Here is a 20,841-nt window from a genome sequence, read left to right as displayed (position 1 = left end):
ACTGCCCAGCACTGCCCAGGGTGTGAGCACTGCACTGCCCAGCTCTGCCCAGCACTGCCCAGCTCTGCCCAGGGTGTGACCACTGCACTGCCCTGCACTGCCCAGCACTGCCCAGCTCTGCCCAGGGTGTGACCACTGCACTGCCCTGCACTGCCCAGCACTGCCCAGCTCTGCCCAGGGTGTGAGCACTGCACTGCCCAGAGTGTGAGCACTGCCCAAACTGCCTGCACAGCCTGGGCAGTGAGCACAGCACTGCCCAGCACTGCCCAGAGTGTGAGCACTGCCCAAACTGCCTGCACAGACTGGGGAGTGAGCACAGCACTGCCCAGCACTGCCCAGGGTGTGAGGACTGCACTGCCCAGCTCTGCTCAGGGTGTGACCACTGCACTGCCCAGCTCTGCCCAGCACAGCCTGGGGTGTGATCACTGCCCAGCACTGCCCAGCACTGCCCTGCAGTGCCCAGCTCTGCCCAGCACAGCCTGGGGTGTGCACTCAGCACTGCCTGACCCCCCTCCCAGCACGCCCTGCCCAGCCCTGCCCATGGTTCATCTCCTTATATAGGCAGGCTGGACAGGAGTGGCCTTGCTCAGCACACACCACAAGCCCTGGATGGGCCCTACCCAATGCCCCCCTCACCATCCCCTCCTCTTTTCCTTCTCAGCAGTGACCTCAGGAGCTCCTGAGGCCCAGGACAGGTGCTGACTCACCTGGTGTGTGAGCACACATCAAACAACATCACCAGAAAAGTCAAGTTGCCCCAGGATGGCAGGTTTGGAGGTGGCTTGGGACACTTCAGCAATCCCTAGATAGACCCATCTCTTGGCCAGCCCTGAGCTGTGCAGTGCAGAAATGGCTTTGAGACAAAGGGAATGGTGTGGCCCATCCAAGAGACGCTCCCTTTGGGAGGGAAAAGGAACGTGCAGAGGTTGGAATGCCTTTAATCCCCATGCATGGGCTCCAGGCACAGTTGCCTCCAGCAATAACAGCCCTTTGACTGTGCTGGCTGAGTCACTTCAGCCTCCCAGGATGGGGACATTTTATCATGCACAGGCCTGCACCTCTGAGGGCTGTGTGTCTGCTGAGCTCTCTTGTGCAAGGATCCTGCTGTGATGGGACCCGATCCCAACATTTTTCTGGTCGTTCAGGCGTGGCCCCTGCCAACAAACAATCCTCCTGCTTGTGAAAATGAAACCCCACCTCTGAGGAGCTGTGATTTATTGTGGTTCCAGTCAGGCTGCTGTGGGCAGCAGGTGGAGTGTCCGTGTCTGCTGGTGTCTGGTACCACCTGAGCAGTGCCAACTAAGGTGACAGTGCTCCATCCACACCTGGGCTTGAGCCATTGCTGCTCTGAGCAGTCTTTGTCATGTTCATCAGTGTCCTCAGCCTGTCCAGAAGGTGGCTCATCAACCAGCAAGGTCATAGAATCGCAAAATGGTTTGGATTTGAAGGAAGCTTAAGGACCATCCCATTTCACCCCCTTCCACTGTCCCAGGATGCTCCAAGCCCCAAACCTGGCCTTGGACACTTCCAGGGATCCAGGGGCAGCCACAGCTTCTCTGGGCACCCTGTGCCAGGGCCTCACCACCCTGAATAAATTCTAAGAAAAATTAGACTCAGCAAGTGAGAAATCACATCAACTAGACCAGGATTGCTCCATGCTTATTATTCCACTTCACTGGGCTGCAGGACTCAGGGGTTTATCTCTCCAGCAAACCTTGGCTGCAGAAACAAATCCAGAAGGACTTGAGCTCTAAGGTTGTCTCTAGGCTGCTCTGAAGCAGCGCCTTGCTGTAGGAAAGCCAATGAAATCCAGGGATTTTGTTGGAAGGCAGGAGCTGAGGGAGAGGCAGGAACAGACAGATGCTGACAGACAAAGGCTGAGGCCAGTGTGATCTGGGATCTTGGGGTTGCTGTGATTTTGTGGACTGTGGTGCAGCCTCACAGACTGTCTGTGCCTCAGGCAGGCACCCTGCAGCAGAGATCCAGCACCCTGGGGTCCACACAGACCCTGCACCACCCTCCCTGCCCACACCCTGGAGAGCAGCTTCCTACCCTGGGGGCAGCAGGAATGTGGGGAGGGAACAGAGCCTGCCCCAGGCTTTTAGGACCATGAGTCAGGAGGTGACAGATGATTGATTTGAGAATTGTTCCCTCTTTTCAATGCTGCTGACATTCAATGGTGCAGTGACCTCTTGAAGCAGAATGTGTTGGCCATCCTTGGATGCTGCAGGTGGTCTCCTCAGTGAGCTGCAGCATTGTCTTCCCCTTTCTTACACAAGAGCAGCACCCCAAAGGGCAAAACACCACAACTTAGACAGGGAGGGACCCAGCAGCCCTGTCCCAGCTTTTCAGATGCCCTGCTATCCTCAGAACCCTTTTGCCATGCTCCTGTTTTATGGTATGGAGCATAAACCAGAATCAGAACCAGCTCTAACCCCAGGAAGGAGGTGGCACAGAGAGCAGGTGTGATCCTGCAGGTGTGTAGGATCATCCACCTGGCATCTTCCACCAGGTTTTGGTACAATTATTTGAGCTCTTCCCACAATCATGTTGTATGTTGTTTATGAAAAATAAACAACAAGTAATATGCAAGGGTGGTCTAATGTGATGTGTAAGGAGTGAGTGCAGTGAGCAGGGCCTGATGGGGGCTGTCCTGTAAGAGAAGCCATCCTGGGACATCCAGGGATAAACACAGCATGCCTTCCCCTGCTAAAACCTGAGCTCCCTGTAAGAACAGCTGGAGCTTTCCTGAGCTTGAGGCCCAATGAAGAATTTCTTGTTTAACACCAGGGTGGCCCTGTCCCTAGAATATTATCAAACTCTGTTTGGAATTGGTTTATGGTTTCTCTGTGTCATGCTCTGATGATGAGTTATTGGATTCATTATGTGCAATGTGAAGTGCACTGGTTCTTGTCCCAGTCCCAGCATCTGAAAACTTCTCTAGCTGCTGTGAAAAACAGCATTGTCCACCACTCCAGTGGTTTCTGAGGTCTCTGAAACATCTTCCTTAAATATTGTTTGTCTGCACCAAAATGGCTTCATTTTGGAGCCAGTCCATGCTGATGGTGGTCTGGAAAGTCTCTCAGTCTGTTTTACTGCTTGGAGGAGGGACTTGTACTGAATGGCAGGCAGCAGGATCCAGCAGAAGTGTGACAATGGGCTTTGCTTTAGTGCTGACTTCAGATACTTCCAGTGACCAATACTAAACACCAGGCTCACATTTCAGAGAGCCACTGAGATTCAATGTTTGTCCCACCAAAACCCTGAAAGCACTTTCTGAAGCCTCACTCTGTATCTCTCTGTGCCCAGCTCTGCATCTTCTTGATTTTTAACACACATTAATTATTATTCCAGTTCACTGGGCTGCAGGACCCAGGGTTTACCTCCCCAGCACACCTGGGCTGCAGAAACAAATCCCTCTGCAGGAGCAGGAGCCCCAGGGGCTGTGCTGGTCCCTGTTGCCCACCTGGATGAGGTTTCCATCCCAGGGGCTGCAGAGAACCCCCGGGATCCATCCCTGGGGCTCCCAGGACCCTTGCACAGCTCAGAAGGAGAAGCTCAGGCCGTGGTGATGGAGCTGCAGGGCCCATTGCCAGCAGCCCCACGTGCTGTGGGGTGCCAGCCCTGGCAGGGGGGTGCCAGCAGCCTGGCAGCGTGCCCCCCGTGGGAAGGGGCTCTGGGGGCAGCAGAGGCAGCTCCTGGTGCTCGCTGCCCCTGCCCTTGGCCCGAGCACGGCCAGCAGGAGGGGAGAGACCCCCAGGCAGGGGCAGAGGGGGATGAGAGGGGCAGGGAGCTGTGAGGGGCACAGCAGAGGAGCTGAGGGGGCAGCAGCTGTGAGTGCCAGAGTGCAGAGGCTTGGAGGGGCCCTTGTGAGCCCTGGGACCCCCTGTGCTGCCCAGGGCCCAGCTGAGCACAGGAGCTGCAGGAGGGGGACATGGCTGGGGGAGCCCCATCCATCCCACTCTTCTACCAGCCCTGCAGTTTCTCTTCCATGCTCCCCAGAGGTGAGGATTTGGCATTTCCCCATCCTTCTGCCTGTTGTCATCTGCTGCTCTGCTGCTGCCTCGTGTCCTGCAGGGCAGGGCCCAGGTGGGACAGCGTGGCCTGGCCAGGGCTTGCCCAGCATCAGGAGGAGCAGAAGCATCAAAGGTGGTGTCTCCTGCTCCTCACACCCCCTGCAATCACTCCCAGTGTCTCTGTTCTCTCCCAAGAGCACTTCTGCCCTGCCCGGGCTCTCCTGTGATTCTCACTAGCCCAGGCAGAGCTATAGCCAATGCCCAGCTGTATTTGTGCAGCCTTTTAGCCCTGTTCATCTATGGAGCTGTCTTGGTTTGGAAAGTCAGATGTGTGCTAAGGAAGGCAGGAGCCTCCCCTGAAATGGAGAATGTAAACCCTCCCCACCCCTCTGAATTGCTGTAAATTTTAAATTAAGGGGCTCTCAGGCAAAAATATGGCAGCAGGAAATAACAGTTCTTTACTAGGGAAGGAAAAAAATAAAAGGATAAAATAAACAATGCAGTACACTAGAACAACACTGACAGAGTCAGAACCCAGCCTGACACCCTGTGGGTCAGGGTGTTGGCAGCAGTCCCATTGGAATTGTGGCTCAGCCCTCCTGCAGTGTCAGGGCTGGTTCTGCTGGAGCAGGGATCCTGGAGAAAGGTGCAGTCTCTGCCTCTGAAGATGCAGGGGAAGAAGAGGCAGCTGCTGTTCCTCTGGGCAATCCAGTGCAGAAGCTGTGCTGGTGTTCCAGAATCTCCAGATTATATCTGGGTAGGAATGCTTGGCTCCTCCCTCTGGGCTCACATCTCCCAATGGCATGCCGTAGTTCTTATCAGTCATGCAGTGACATTCAATGGCCTCTTATCAGCATCCTGGAGGGAGGAGTGGGTGTGGAAAAGATAAGGAAAACTTCCCACTTGACAACTGCCATACAGATGGCAAATGGAATCCAATTTCCTTGGCAATCCAGGACAGGAGCCTTTCCCTCAGTTTCTCTGTGGAATTCTGCATTTCCCAACTGCTCTTCCCCACCAACCTCTCTCCACTTATGTGCAGGTTGTTGGCAGGAATGCCAGGTGAGATGCTGTCGATCCTTAATCATGTTCTTCATTTGGAAGGGAACCATTTATTAAGTGTGGCCTCTCTGCTGCCCTTTTGTACCAAACACATCTTCTCCCCTGCACTGAATGTCAAAATTTAACATTTTACTAAAGGAAAGCATAAGTTATGGTAGCTGGTGTCTATTCTTTCTTCTCCATTCTTATGCTCTTTTACTCTGTATAAAAAAGAAATTTTGGCACAACTCATTTTTCACGAGCTACTACTGACAGTTCCTCATTTCCTTGCTCTTTCTTCTGTGTTCATACAAATAATTTACTGGTAAGTCCCCATTTTCTTCCAGAAGTCGAAGAGTTTTGTGCCCTAAAGCTTCCCTTTTATAAAGGATGTCTCTTTCAAATTTTCCTTCCTCCTCAGACTCTGAATCCTTGGCAGAAAGGCTGCAGTCACTGCAATGGGTCCATGTTCTTTGGGCTGCCCCTCACCACTGAGACCACAACACTGGCAGTAAATTATGATAGGACCCTAAGCACCACTCCCCTTTTCATGCCATCTCCAATCACTCTAAGGAGGTTTTTGAGTAACCTCAGGAATGTAAAACCTTCCTTTTTAGGCACTTCCCCAGGCCCAGCTACCTTGCTGGGATATGTCTGTCACCCAGGGGAGCTTGTTTCAGAGATGTCCCAGCTCTGGAAGGAACAAAGTTCAGGACAGAGGCATGTCCAGAGTCAGGAACAGCCTTTGCAAAGGTGCTGAGGTGATGGCAGCAGTAAACTCAGATGTGTGGGGCTCCAGTGGGTCAGGGAGAGAGGATTGTGTCTGACCAGGTCTGGAGCAGCCCTTGGAGTGTGGTTCTCACTCTGCCTCCATGCCTAGAGCTGTTCACACACCCACCCCACCCCTGTGTCGCTGTCGAGGCGGTCACAGCACAAAGCAGAGACCACAAGCAGTCTCAGATGGCAACTCTTTATTATTGAACATGGCTGACCTTTTATTCACTTTCTAATTGTTTATACTTCTTTTACCTTAACTGTTGGCTACAATAAGTTAACATAACACTATTGGTGAAAAGCTACAGTGACTTCAACTAACTTTCTAAAAATACTTCATCTCTTCTTATCTTCAGTTCTTCACTTCTCTTGGTGTCTTTGGTTACAGCCTTGAGAGAGCTCCTTGTCAGCTTCTTCTTGCTTCTTATCAGCTTCTTCTCGCTCCTTTAGCTAACAGGCTTGCTGTTAGCCCCTTCCACACCCCTGGGTGCACTGTCCCCTTTGTCTCCTCCTTTCCCATCCCTGTGTAGGTGTCCCCATGTTCATGGCCCTCCTCCATGCCCTGCACTCATTTCCACTCCTGAGGCTCCTCCTGGCTCCTGCCTGTCCAGCCCACCAGCCCCAGGCACCTGCTCTCTCTGCAGCCTCTGGTTTGGTTTTTTCCACGGCAGTTCCAGTTCCTGCTGCCAGCTGTGGGGTCCCTGAGCAAACATCTGTGAGCAGCTCCTCCTCACCCTCTGTGCCTGCTGTGCCTCAGTGGCGTAGGAAAGCTGCCCAGGGCTGGTTTCCATCCCCTCTGGAGGGAACCACTGAGGGAACACACATGGGCAAAGGCTGCCTGACTCCAGGATAAATGTGGGACAGCCTGGCTCAGAGCACTGGTGTCAGTCTGGGGTAACAGAGGCACATCTGCAGGGCAGAGGCCCCTTTGTGCAGCACCAAACTCATCCCTTGGCCCTTCTGCTGCACCTCCTGGGCCACACTGGGCTGCAGCTCATCTGCCAGCTTACCTGCCAGCCACCTTTTAAGAGCCCTTGCTGGCCAAGTGATGCTTTCCAGCCTTTCCAGCAAGAGCCCAGAACAACTTGAGAAACAAGCAGCAGCATCCTCCATTTCATGTCAGGCTGTTTTTGTTGGGTTTTTAACAAAGTTTTCTTTTTTCTAATTATAGGATGTTGCAGAACAATCAGCTGAGCAGCATCCCTGCAGAGGCACTGAGAGATCTTCCAAATCTCCAATCTCTGTAAGTCATTAAAAATCAATGCTGCGAGCTGCACAGTCCCTTGGGTACCCCAGGCTTCCCAGCATTTGAGTCATTAGTTCCTTTGTCAAGGATGTTCTGTTCCTTCTTCCTTTTCTTTTCCAATTTATTCAAAGATTACTGTCACTTAGAGTGGAAGGGAGGGGAGGGCAGTTTTCAAGGAAGAAACACTGTCTTGGTGGAGGATGTTGAAATTACAACTCCCCATGTGTGCATTGTGATGAAAAGGCCACCAGAGCCAATGCATATTTCAAGGAACATTGGAAAATATCCACCCAGAGAGTCTCTGTCCTCTGCACTGTGGACCACAGTGGGGAAAGGACCTGCCAGGGAGCACAGAGCTCAGTCTGGGCTGGCAAAGGGCAAATTGGGCTGTTTAACACAAAAGGAGGATAATTGTGGCAGGGTAGAACTGCTTTAAAGACTTTAACAATTCAGCCCTGTGATTGCGCTTTTCCTGTACCCACAGCAGGTCTGTGCTCCCGTGTTCCCTAAAAATCACAGCACTTTGGAATTCTGCTGTTTCCTGAGTAGGGGCGGAGTTGAGACCAGACCTGGGAGTGCCAGTGGATTTAGGGAAGGTGTGTTTGGGGCAGGGAGCACAGCTGAAGCTTGTAAGAGTGTTTGAGTTGGGCTGAACCATTGCAAATCTGCCCTTATCCCTTAATCCTTAACTTCAGTCCCAGGCTTACACAGCCCTTTTATCCCAGAAATGTTTTCTGGCAGTCTCCTGCTTGGAGCAGGACTATCCCAAATACTCAGGGGGCAGCTGCAGCTTTGTCTCTTCAAGCACAGAGATTCCCCTCTCACTGGTAGCCTGGAACTGCTATTCCTGGGGAAGAAACTTTTTCTCAAGTCCAACCTAAAACTCCTGGAAGGAAATTTGTGGTCATTACCCTTTGTTTGATCACCTGGAACCACCCTGAAGGGCTTGGCTCCATCATCTTTGCTTGCAGGCCCTTGGCAGTTCTCCTCTCAGCCCCTTCTCTGCTCCTTCCACCTCTGCTCATGGGGAAATGCCCTGGGACCCTGGCTCAGCCACTGGACCTGTCTCATTCCTCCTCATCCTCCTTACACTGGGCACAGTTCTTCATGTGTGGCCCTCCCAGTACCCAGTAGGAGTTTCTGTAAATATGAATTTAAATATTAATTTGCAATGGGGGTGTTGGCTGTGCAGGATGTGAATGTTCTTTCTGCCAGAAGAGATTTGAAACATTTGTTGTTGAAACATCACTGGCACATGGTTGTGGTTATTATTAAATTGTGTTGACATCACCACCAGTGCCAGAGTCAAGACCCCCACTCCAGGGATTTTGAGATCAGGTTGTTTTCCAAGTGATTTCTCTTTCAAGGGAAGCATGGCATGGAAGGTGTGCTGGTTCTTGGTTTCTTTTCTGCCTCTCTCAGGGTCAGGATTGAAAGTGCTTGAGATGATATTTCGTGTTCAGACTCAGATGCTTATTTTTTCCTTAACTAATTTACAGTCTCACAAGCAGTGAGTTCTGCAGTATTTCATTAACAAGCTACAAAAATGGCCCCATATCTATCACTACAAGGTCTTTAAAGGATAAACTATCCAATTAAGAAATGACACCTAAATGATTTTTACTTTTAACCCAATAACCAACCTCCCATGCCCTGCAATGCAGGTTTGTTAATCCAATTACACAAAACCACCCAAACCCATGGACAAGGTGAATAAGAAGGAGCAGCCTCTGCCCTAAAACCTCCATCTTGCTTTATATATATTACTATATTCCAAAACCTTAAACTCTTAAGTTTTAGGTTTTACATGCTCCTCTATGATATTACAGAGGCCATACCCTATGATATTACCTACCCTGTGATATCACACACTTCTATTCAAACTCCACACCCACAATCCCAGTTCTGTCATTCCATTTTGGAAGCTTCTCCACGGCCTCAGGTCAATGCAGTGTTCTCCTGGGGGTCAGTGCCTGTCAGCACAGAAAGTCTGAAATTCTCAGCATCCAGGGGGGGTTCCAGCAGCACGTCACAGCCCCAGGAACTGCCTCAGCCTGTCTCTACTGTGCCCTGCCAGTGTGTGACAGCCAGTGCCACCAGAGCAGAGCCAGCCTTGCCTTCTGAAGGTTCTGCCACAGCCTCCAGTGCAGCTCTGGCCACCAGTCCCGGGGCATTCGCTACTGCCAGGGCTGGGAGGTTCACATGCTCCATGTCCTCAGCCCTCAGCACCTGCCAAAATACCACAGGGCAAATGCCAACCACCCCAAGGAGACACCTGCAGCACTCTGGGGTTGTTTAAGGGGCAGGGTGGGAGGATCCTTGTGTGAATTAGCACTGAGGTACCTGCTCCTAATGCATCTTGAGGCCACCTCACCCAGGGTGGTTTTCCCAGGTGTCTCCAAAATGGGTCAGGAGCTAAGGCCAGCTGGGTTCCAGTGCTCTTCCTGCAGAAACTGAAGAGTAAAAGCAAATTTTTGGAAGAAATAAGCTGCTTTAGACAACCTGAGGGAGACTGGGCTTGAAACCTGCCTGCAGTGAAACCTGCCCTGAGCACAGAGAGGACAGGAGGGAGCTGTTCTCCAGGGTGGGTACTCCACAGGATGGTTATTCTCCAGGGAACAGGCATAGCCAGCTCTGCCCTGCATTGCACCACACAAAACTCCTCTTCTGCCTCCAGCCTGACTTCTTTAAAGTGTGGAGGGCATGTGCAGACAAAGGTGATGATTTGCACTTTCATATAATCACAGAATCCTCAAGGTTGGAGGAGACCCTCAGGATCATCTAATCACCACCAGCCCAGCACCACCACATTGATCCCACACCACATTCCTGAGGGCCACATCCAGAGACCTTTGAACACCTCCAGAGACAATGATCCACCACCTCCCTGGGCAACTTATCCCAGTGTCTGACCACTCCTTCAAAGCAAAAATAATTTCTAATATCTAATCTGAATCTCCCCTAGACAAGCATAGGGCCATTTCCTCTTTTCCTATCCCCACTCCTTTTAGGCAGCTGTAGAGAGCAGCTTTCTCCTCCTCCCACATGAGCTGCCCTGCAGAGACTCTTGGGCTGGTGAGGTCCCAAGAACCAGGTCTGGTGACACAGCCCAGTGTCTGAAGAGGAATACAGGGCTGAGATGCTCTGCTTGGTTTCCACTGCCACTCCAAATGTGGCTACTCACCTCAGACCAAGAGACTCCATGCAGGTCTGCATTGAAGTGATTTTTTCCCCCCTCTTTTTCAAATATCTGAGTCATTTTCCACAAGTTTATGAGACTCCTGTGTATCCATTGCCAAAAACTTTGCCAGCCTGGAACACCTATAGGTCACCCACAGCTCTGTTTTCAGGAATTACCGGTCAGGCCATGTGAGCCCCAGTGTCTTTGTGCTGCTCAGAGATTCCTTTTTTCCATTCAGAAGGGGAAGTGGCTTTGAGGCACACCATGACAGTCCAGACTTGTGTGGCACTTGGTGAAATATTAACTCTGTGTTTGCATGTCGGCCACACATCCTAAGCAAGTAGGGCAGCAGGGAAGGGGTGAAAATGGGAGCCAACAGGAGTGGGGTGGAACCAGCACCAGACAGAAAGGGATTGTGTGGTGGTTATTTTCTTGCTCTTTCAAGTGTTTACATTTGGTGTCCATGTTTGTCCTTCTGGGGTTCAGGCAGGATTTGAAGGGAAAGTGGGCATCCCTCAGGGACAAACTGACACAGCAGAGGAAAGGCAGATTCTTAATGACCAGGTCTTTTCTCAGGATTACAACAGAAGCAGCAAAACCAAGTCGAGACTGAGAACAATTGCTTTCAGCTAAGTTCTATCAGAAAAACTTGCCAATCAGTTCAAGAGATGAGGTGATCAGACAAATGGGACAGAAAGGGATGCTCTAGCCGCTGTGGGACAGAGGCAGGCTGGCATTCACTGCCTGCACAGCACAAAGGTAGATTTGAAATGCAGCAAAAACCTGTGTCAGTGAACTCCAGTTGTCTCCAAATGTGGCAGCTGCCTTGGCTTCAGGGCATTTAGAGAGGATGAGACAGGACACATCACCCAGGCTTTGGAATTGAGCTGCAGGGTCCCTTTGTGGCACTGCTGTGGTCCAAGCCTGGCCCCAGGCAGGAGGAGCATCCAGACCTGCCCTGAGTCCCTCTGATTGCTGGCTGAGAGTGCTGGGCAGGGCAGGCAGCTCCTGCAGGGTGCATGCACAGAGATAAAGAACCAGCTGGAAATCTGCAGGGAATCTGGGAGTCCCTGACAGCAGGAGATCAGCTTCATGTACCTGCTCAAGGAGAGGGAGGCCCGGCAGGAAGAAACTTCAATAAATGCTCTCACTCAGAGGGCTTAAGGAAAGATATTCCTCATTTTTATCCAAAGGGGAACACTCTGACTCTCCCATCTCACTGAAACTTGCCTGAACCATTTTTTTCTGGTTTGCTGTCTGTCCAGTGAAGGATCTTCAGTAACCTGAGCTCCCAGGGAGCCAGTGTGCCTCATCTAGAGTTGTTAAAATTAGTGGTCTGCCAGTGCTGGTTTGTCACAGACATCTTTTATGGCAAATCCTTTCCTTAGGATTTTTCCTCCTGAGAAGTTGAGAAGCCTCAAAAACAAAATGTAAACAATGGTTATCTGCTGCTGTGGAATGCAACAGGTGCATCTGTGATTGGTCTCATGGAGTTATTTCTAATTAATGGCCAATCACAGTCAGCTGGCTCGGAAAGAGAGTCCAAGCCACAAACTTTTGTTATCATTCCTTCTTTTTCTATTCTTAGCCAGCCTTCTGATGAAATCCTTTCTTCTATTCTTTTAGTATAGTTTTAATATAATATATATCATAAAATAATAAATCAAGTCTTCTGAAACATGGAGTCAGATCCTCCTCTCTTCCCTCATCCTCAGACCCCTGTGAACACGGTCACACTGGTTCCACAGAATGTCCTTTGTGAGGGACACCACCCCTGCCATGAAAAACACCTGAAGTCCGTGGGTTGGCAGCTTTGAGGGAGCTCCTTACCCACAGACAGGTCCCCAGGGGCTGATGCAGGCTGAAGTGCCCTGTGCAGAGTGATCAGAGCCAGGGCACAGTCAGAGCATGAACTCTCTGCTCCAGAGCCCTCAACCCCAGGAAAGCCTGGGGCTCTCCTGCAGTGCACCTGCACCCCCTGTGCCTTTCACCTCTGGCTTCATGGCAGCCTGAACACAGGGCTCCAGCTCATCCTCTGCACCAAGAGCAGGGGCTCTCTGCACCTGGGGCCTGCTCACATCTGGCTCTAAAACACATTCTGTCATACACATTTAGTTACAAATCTGTCTTGGTTTCTCACTCTGAAAGGAAATGAGCTTGTAATAGCCACACAACATTTTTTGTCTAAATGTAACACATTGATCTGTAAAACACAGATAAAAAAGGAGAAACACAGGTGTCACAAAGACCATGCTTACACTGTTCTGCTTCTCTTCTTGCCTTCTGATGGGGACCTGTCTGTGGGTAAGGAGCTTTCTCAAAGCTGCCAACTCATGGACTTCAGGTGTGCAGAATTTTTCATGACAGGGATGGTGTCCCCCACAAAAGACACGCTGTGCAACCAGCACTGCCAGAACACAAATTTTAACAACTCTTGATAAGGCACATTGGCTCCTGGGAGCCCAAGTTACTGAAAGTCCTTCACTGGACAGACAGCTGTCGTTATAGGACATGAAAGAACACAAGCTCACACTGCTGTTCTCGAGGTGAAGAAAAAGGGAAGTTTACTTTTTGACTTCAACATTTATAGTTTTCCAAAAGTGCCAGTGGATTGGAGGGTGACAGTGCCACCTCTCCAATGACACTGGACAAACCAACAGTCTATCAACTTTCTCCTCCTCCATAAAGGGATGCAAAACAATCAGTTATTTACAGAAAGTGTGTGAGGAAGTTCGCTACAAGAATGTCAACATCAGAAGGCTTAGAAAATCTTAAAAAACCAAGGTGACAGCAAACCAGAAAAAAAATGGTTCAGGCAAGTTTCAGTGAGATGGCAGAGTCAGAGTGTTCCCCTTTGGATTCCTGCTCTTGGACATTCCCATTGCCCTGTGTGATCCCCCCATATCCTTCCTAACCAAGGAAGATGCAGCTCTGAGTTCTGGCTAATAAATAACATTTCAAACATGGTAAGAGGGCTCCCTCCTGCAAACTCTCCCCGGGGTGCTGTGAATCCCAGGTTTCCATCCATCCCACATAACTCTGTGCCAAAAGGGCATTGGTAGGTGTAGGATGCCATCATGCCATGTTCTGACCCAAAGCTTGGCTGCTCCAGCTTGGACCACTGGGTATCACCAACCATTGGTCATCAGGGACCTCCTGTGGTCTGCACCACCCCTCCTGAAAAGGTTTGGCTTTCCCCAGCAGTATCCATGGGTCATTCTGTCCATGGATGTCAGCCAGTATGAGGAGGCAAGTGTCACACCCACCCAGACAGCCCCATCCACATCACACACCCCTGTGCTTACAAAAACCCCTCACCAGGTCCTGCAAAGCTGCAGCCATGCCCAGACCAGAACCAGAGCTGTCAGCTCCAGGATGGGGACACATCACTGTCTGGAGCTGTCAGGAAGGACACCTTGACAGCTTTCTCTAGATGAACACAAAGAGGAATTTGGATTTCCAAAAAAAGTCCAAGGTCTGGAGACCGAGCCTCCTATCAAGCACGAGGGAGCTGCTTCCCAGCAGGTTTGATTTATCTGGAAGCGTGTTGGGAAGGCCAGTGGGGAGGATTAGAAAGAACACGCACACCTGATGGCAATGCTCTGAGCCCTGCAAGGGCTGCCAAGGCCTTACATAATGCTCAGATGCAGTTGTGCTCCCCTGGCAGAGTGTCTGGCTGCCAGTGGTTTGTAGGTGCAGTAACAACATACCATGTGCATGCTGGAAGAGTCGTGTGTCAGTCTAATTAACGACTTTGTGGTTTGTGAGCACTTACCTAAAGCAGATGGGCACTGTGTCTGTTCCTCTGCCAGGCAGAAAGAGTCCAAGGTATTTCAAAGTGAGCAGGTGCTATAAATTATAATTACCAAGCTTGTCGAGGTAGAGAAAGCAGAGAGAAAAGAAACCTGGTGGATTAAGAGATCAAGATAAACTCCTGGTTTTTTCTTTTTCAAGTGCCTATGGAAAGCTTTTTTGAGAGTTTCTTGCAGATCAGCATTTTGGGAAGGTGTTTAGCATGTGTCTGGCTCTTGAGGGTGAGTGTTGTCTATATCAGCCTGGGGGGGTAGGGAGGATTTACTGCCAGGCAGAAGAGTTAAACCTCAAGATCCTGCACCATGAGACTGAGCTCCCCTTACCCCATTTCCACACTGCACTTTGGGTTTTCTCTCTCTGGCAAGATGCTCCATTCTGCTGGCAAATCAGCCTTGTGGTTCATTCCCTAGCTCTGTATCCCACAAGGATTGACTCTCCTGCTGTTGGGCTTGATGGCATCCAGGAAAACAACCTGTGACTGTGTCCCCATCTTCTTCTGTCTCTTGGCAACTCCTCCTGTGTGCAGAAAAGGAACTGCTTCCCTCCTGCCAGCATGTGCCAGTCCCCCTACACCCAGCCATGCTCTGCAGCCAGGGCAGAGGCAGCCACTGCCAGCCCCAGCGTGCAGCAGCCCCATTCCCTCTGGTCCTGGCCTTGCCCTCATTTTATTTCCCCTTTCTCCATCACACTCTTGCCTCCCTCTTGAATATTTTCAGAATTCTCCTGCCACTGTGCCATGAACCTGCTGTTCCCAGCTGAAATCAGCCATGGTTCCCCTGAGCAGCTCTCTGGTCCCATCAGCACCATCCCCACCAAGGGCTCGTTCTTGTTTGTGACTCTTGTGTGACAGCAGGGCTGTGCTCTGCTCATCTGGCCTTCACAAGCTGAGGGGGTGCAATGTGGAGGAGAAACTCTGCCATAAATGTTGTTCTTAAAAACACTGAAATCATCTTCCTGCTTGCTAAAGCTGTAATTTCCCATTATATTCTGATTTCCCTCCAGCTGTACTTGACCCATAATCAATAAATGCTAAATCAGCCTGACATGTAACTCCCTGTACACAGTTTAATTGTACCTCTAACTAAAACAATCCACTTCCTCCATCCCATTAGTTTGCCACCATTTTGGACTCCTGTGGAAATGCAATAAAGGCTGCTTCCTCCCCTGTCCCTTAAGGCAGGTAATTATTTTCCTACATATGGCCAGAGATTAAAATGCAAAAAAATGACTTATAGCAATTTGAGAACATGTGGACTTTGATGTAGACAAAGGAGGAAGGCTCTCCCCACCAGATCAGATTCTCACAAGCATATAAATTCTTATGACAGAAGGAAGAAAAAAATTCCTTTGGAATCAGCATGGCCTGAAGAGCTCAGTCTGTTCATTCCTCATTTCACTTCTTTGATCTGTTTGAGATTTGACAGTTTGCTGTTCACAGCAATATTCCTCTCTATAAATCACAGGTGATGCTGTGAGGTTTGGGGAAGGTGTTGTTTCCATGGGTTGTTCAGGGGATAAAAGCTGTGGACAAACTGACACCTATAAAGTCAATAAAGCACAGCAGTGACCAGCACCCTGCTGGCACAAGAGCTGTCTTGTGGTGAGCCCACCTCAGCTCTGATTTACTGGCTTCAGAGTCTTTCTGGAGCACAAAAGGAGACCAGGGAAGAGCAGTGAGGTTGCTCTGATGGAGTGCATGAGGATGGGCTGGAGCAGAGTGACTGCAAATGTTTCCCTGGTGATTGCTGCTGCTGCTGAGCACACAGGACCTTGGATTTCCCCTCTTATGGACTCCTCTGCAGCAGGGAAATGAGCCCAGGGTGGGTATCACAGTGCCAGCACCATGCTGTCCTTCCACTTGTGAGGGCACAGGCTGCTCAAAACCTTCCCATCCCAGCTCTGAACTCCCCTTTTCCCTGAGACCTCTCTTCCAGCTCTGGACAGCAGCACAATTGAGTCAGAGAGTTCTGTCCCCACTCCTGTTTTCACAATCCTGATCTCCATTTTGGCACTTCAGGCTTTGATAAGATTTCTCCAAAGGAGATAGGCTGGGAGGGTCCAAGAGCAGACATTCACCACATTGAAGTGACCACTGCAGGAAGATGTGCCACACATCTGGATGCACTGCAGTTCATTTTCAGGCACTGATGTAGCCATGGTGTGGTGAGTCTTTGCTCAAGTTTGGTTGCTGCTAGTGCTCCTTGAAGCTGGGTGGAAGCAGGAGACTCTCCGGCTGCCATGCCATGATCCCAGCTCCCAGGTACAGCTTGCACAGCCTGGGAGTCACCTGGAAATGGCACAGTGGCTTGTGTAATTGAGCCAGTGCACAGACAGGGAAGAGATGATGCCATTTTGTTTCAGGTGGGCTGATGTCCCTGGAAGGGACTGGTGTCTTCTCCTGAGGCGACTTGTCATCATTTGATCCATCAGTGATAAAGTAAATTCAGAGGAATTTCTGCTTTTTTTGGCACAACCTTTGAACAAATAACATTATTCTGGTTCTGTGTACCTCGGGCTGTCCTCTAACCTGCCATGCCCTGGCTCTTCCCTCCAGCCAGTCTGAGCTGCCACTGCAGCTCTGTGTTTATCACCAGGACTGGCAACAATGGCTTAGCAAGATCAGACCAGGTTGAGGAGAAAAAGTGCATTAGAACACAAATGCTGTTCAACATTCCAATTTTGGACTCATTCCTCTGTTTACATGGGCCTGAACCAGGTCTGGGTTCAAGAGTATCCCTGAGTGGGAAACAAAGTGCATGGCTGGACCTTCTTTCCTGTTCCAGCAGCTTTCTTTGCCATTCAGCTCACCTCCCCATGCTGTTTAGAGTGTGCTCCCCAGTACCTCTGAAAACAATTTTTACTGAAATGATGAGGAGCAATGTATTTCCAAAAGCCAGAGTTGGTAAATCCACTTGGTAGAACATTCATCACTCTCTTTTGTCTTCTTCTGAGGCCACTTCTCATCATTTGATCCATCAATGATAAAGCAAATTCAGAGGAATTACTGCTTTTTTGGCACAGCCTTTGGACAGATAACATTACTGTGATTCTGTGTACCTTGGGCTGTTCTCCAACCTGCCGTGCCCTTGCTCTTCCCTCCAGCCAGGCTGAGCTGCCACTGCAGCTCTGTGTTTGTCACCAGGACAGGCAACAATGGCTTAGCAAGATCAGACCAGGTTTCAGGAGAAAAAGGTGCATTAGAATACAAATGCAGTTCAACATTCCGATTTTGGACTTGTTCCTCTGTTCATTTAGGCCTGACCCAAATCCTAGGTCTCGGTTCAGGAGTATCCCTGAGTGGGAAACAAAGAGCATGGCTGGACCTTATTGGCTGTTCCAGCAGCTTTCTTTGCCATTCAGCTCATGTCCCCATGCTGTTCAGAGTGTGCTCCCCAGAACCTCTGAAAACCATTTTTTACTGCAGTGATGAGCAGCAATGTATTTTTAAGAGCCAAAGTTGGTAAATCCACTTGGCAGATCATGCACCACTCTCTTTTATTGGGGCAAGACCTGTATCTTGGTCACTGTGCTAGGACCCAAGAATCAGCTCCCTGCAGCCCACAGGTGACAGCAGGGGGATCAGCCACTGTGGTTGGCACAGCCACAAAGAACCCTGGGCCAGCTTTGCAGCAGGGATGTTGAGTGTCTGGGACCAGGGGACTGTGTCTTTGTGCCTCTGCTGTAACTGGGGTGCTGCATCCTTCTCTCATGGTGGAAGATCCTAAAATACTGCCAGGAAGGAGATCAAATTCTTCTGAGTCACCAGCATGGCCTCACTACACAACCTTCCTTCCCTTTGGATAAGTTTCTGCTGTGCCCACGTCTCCCTCAGGCAAACCAGGTGGATTTGTCTCCCCTGACCGTGGCTGAGATATTACCTCACCCAGGAGCAGTGGAAAATGATCAGCATCTGCAGAGGGTGAATCATCTCTGTTATCTCAGAGTCCTCTCTGGGGCATGAATCACTCTCTGGAGGAATCTGGTTTTCTCTTCTGGCTATAGAAAGACCCTACAACTGCTTTTTTATTCACTGTGTGAATAAGGCTGGGTGAGATGTGGTTTTCCTACACTTGGAAGGCAAAAGAAAAATGTCCCTGTCCCCACTCCTCAGTTTTATCCAGCAGAATCAGCCCCCCAAGCTGGCACACCCCATCAGAGCAGGGTACCAAAGCAGGGCTGAGCATCTCTGCTCCCCACAGTCCCCTGCACATCTGTGTAGCCCTCAGGGAAATCTGTCAGAGGAGATCATCTCACCCAAAAAATACAAATGCAAGGAGCAGCTAACCCTCTAACCAGGGAGGAATTTATCTACACTCCAGAGCTGGAGGGATTTGAATTTGCAACTGCTGTTCTCAGAGCAAGTCAGAAAGGAGGCATGGCTGCTGGTGCATCACAGACATAGATTTTTTTTTTCCTGGCAGTAGGAGGAACTCAGCTGGTCAGATTTGAGTCTTTTCTGCTTAGCAGTAAAAAACCATGAAATGCAATGTGGTTATCCCAGTACAATGGTCTCAATGGCATTTTTAAGAGGAAGATTTAATGACCACACACAAGCTGTTGAATGTATCATCCTCAAGGAGCAGTTCACTTCAGCAGTGCCACAACAAATCCTTGCTGCATTTGTTTTCCATTCATTACTTGCTGTTTTTCAGCAATGAGTTGCTGTGAAGTTTATGCAAAGGCAATGTCCATGTATCTCATGCTTGTAAGTGTCAATGCTGTGAACGATCCCACTATTTCTCTCCCAGGAAGACAAGAGTGCTGTGTGGTTTACCAGGCTAACAGCTAAAAGCTTAGCAAACCTCAGTCAAGAACTGGAAAATAATACAGAAAAAAGCTATCTGCATGAATTGGTATCTCCTCCAAGGATGGTGTGTGGAGATACAAGACAGAGAAACTGCCCCAGCTGCATCAGCTGCCTCAGCTGTGCTCACAATGTGTAAAAAGCAGCAGCTTCCTTTCTTTTGAAATCCTCTCCTGGAATGTGCAGAGTAGGTCATTCAGGTCCCAATGACCTTAAGTGGGGCCAGCATGTCCATGATGGCATCTTCTCTCTTGAGACTTCACTTTCCAATTTCCCCATTCACTGAGCTGGTGGTTGGCAGCACTTGGAAGGGGGTGATGGTGATGGGGATGGGGATGATGGTGATGGGGATGGTGAGGGACTCCCTTGCCATGCCCCAGCACTTCCAGAATTCCTACTTGTGCTGCCAATGAGAAGTTCCCAGCACAGGGGGTGTTTGGAGCTGTGCTTGTCCAGCAGTGCCTATTCCTGCCTGGCTGTACCCTCCAGGCACTGCAGTCACCTCCAGACTGCTCTCTGTTGGCTGTGGCAATGCAGCAGGGGCCCCTGGTGCTCACATATCTCCCCAGATTGTTTCCCCCTTTCTCTGCCCACACTGCAGTGACTGCAAAACCCACTTTTCAATAAGCAGAGGTCCCTCAGAAGAGACTCTGACACACACTGAAACTTGGCTCCAGCTTCACACCCTCCTCAAACACACGGTCACTTCCCACCTCAGGCTGGAAGAGCTTTCAGGAAGTGCCTTGGCTGCCCCCAGTGTGTGTCCTGGGCACATTGTGAGCACTGAATAAATAACATTCACAGCTCTCATCCACACTCCTGCCTCATAAAGCCATAAAGAACATTCTGATGTGTTTCCATTAACCTTGTCATGGCATAACCCATAAATGTCATGAACCTGAGCCCACCCACCCACCTGAGCACCCAGGCCATGCTGTGTGTCCCGGGGGATGGCTCAATGGAAATGACAGACAACAGTTGTTCCACACAAGAGACATGTCAGTGCCAAAGGAAGATGTATCCCAGGTGTTCAGGCATTGGTGTGTAAGGAGCTGTGGTTCAATGAGGAGCTTCAGGCAAACTGGAGATAGGGAGATGAGCAAGGAATGGACACACTTAAACTGGCAACATCTGTCATAGAATGATGGAATCCTGGAATGGTTTGTGTATAAAGAAACCTTAAGGCTCAACTCGTTCCACCCCTGCCATGGTCAGCAACAACTTCCACTGTCCCAGGCTGCTCCAAGTCCTGTCCAACCTGGTCTTGGACACTTGCAGGGATCCAGGGGCAGCCACAGCTGCTCTGGGCAACCTGTGCCAGGGCCTGCCCACCCTCACAACCAAGAATTTCTTCCCAATATTCCATCTAACCCTGCTCTGTGCCAGTGGGAAGCCATTCCCTGTGTCCTGTTGTGCCATCTCTTGTCCCAAGTCCTTCTCCAGCTCTCCTGGAGCCCCTTCAGGCCCCGGAAGGGGCTCTGAGGTCCCCTGGAGCCTTCTCCCCTCCAGGTGAGCACCCCCAGCTCTCCCATCCTGGCTCCAGGGCAGAGGGGCTCCAGTTCTTGGACCATCTCCGTGGGCTCCTCTGGACCCACATAAACAGGCCTGTGTGTTTCTCTCTGAGGGCCCAGGGCTGGACCCAGCAACAATTGTGCCCAGATCTGTTCAGAGCCCTCTCCCCAGAGCTCAGCATGTCCTGTTCCTTCTGTCCCAAGGGCTGCTCTCCCTCCTCTTGCCCAGCTGCCCTGTGCCTGACAAACACCATGGTTCCAATGCAGGCCCTGCTGCTGGGTGGGCTCTGAGCCACCCTGCTCAGGCTCCAGCTGCCTCCTGAGCCTCCTCCATTCCCCTGGGCCTGGCACCATGGCCAAGGGGGCAGTGCCAGGGCCCAGGGAGAGGCTGGTCGGGGAGCTGGCACAGCTGCCCAGCTTTCAGCAGTTTCTGTAGCTGCACAGAGATTTTGGCA

General features: G+C 50.5%; 1 protein-coding gene across 1 annotated transcript in view; it reads left to right on the top strand.

The window, feature by feature from the left end:
* LGR6 (leucine rich repeat containing G protein-coupled receptor 6) overlaps nucleotides 1-20,841 on the top strand; it is a 173,013-nt gene that overhangs the window by 83,939 nt on the left and 68,233 nt on the right. Inside the window, exon 4 of the mRNA XM_058039639.1 lies at nucleotides 7,003-7,074. Coding sequence (XP_057895622.1) covers nucleotides 7,003-7,074 — 72 coding nt within the window. The remainder of the gene's footprint in view (nucleotides 1-7,002; nucleotides 7,075-20,841) is intronic.

Source organism: Melospiza georgiana, chromosome 23 (assembly GCF_028018845.1).
Source record: "Melospiza georgiana isolate bMelGeo1 chromosome 23, bMelGeo1.pri, whole genome shotgun sequence".
In the NCBI taxonomy this organism is placed as follows: Eukaryota; Metazoa; Chordata; class Aves; order Passeriformes; family Passerellidae; genus Melospiza; species Melospiza georgiana.
Note: the sequence above shows the minus strand (reverse complement) of the source record. Positions and strands in the feature narration are given on the sequence as shown.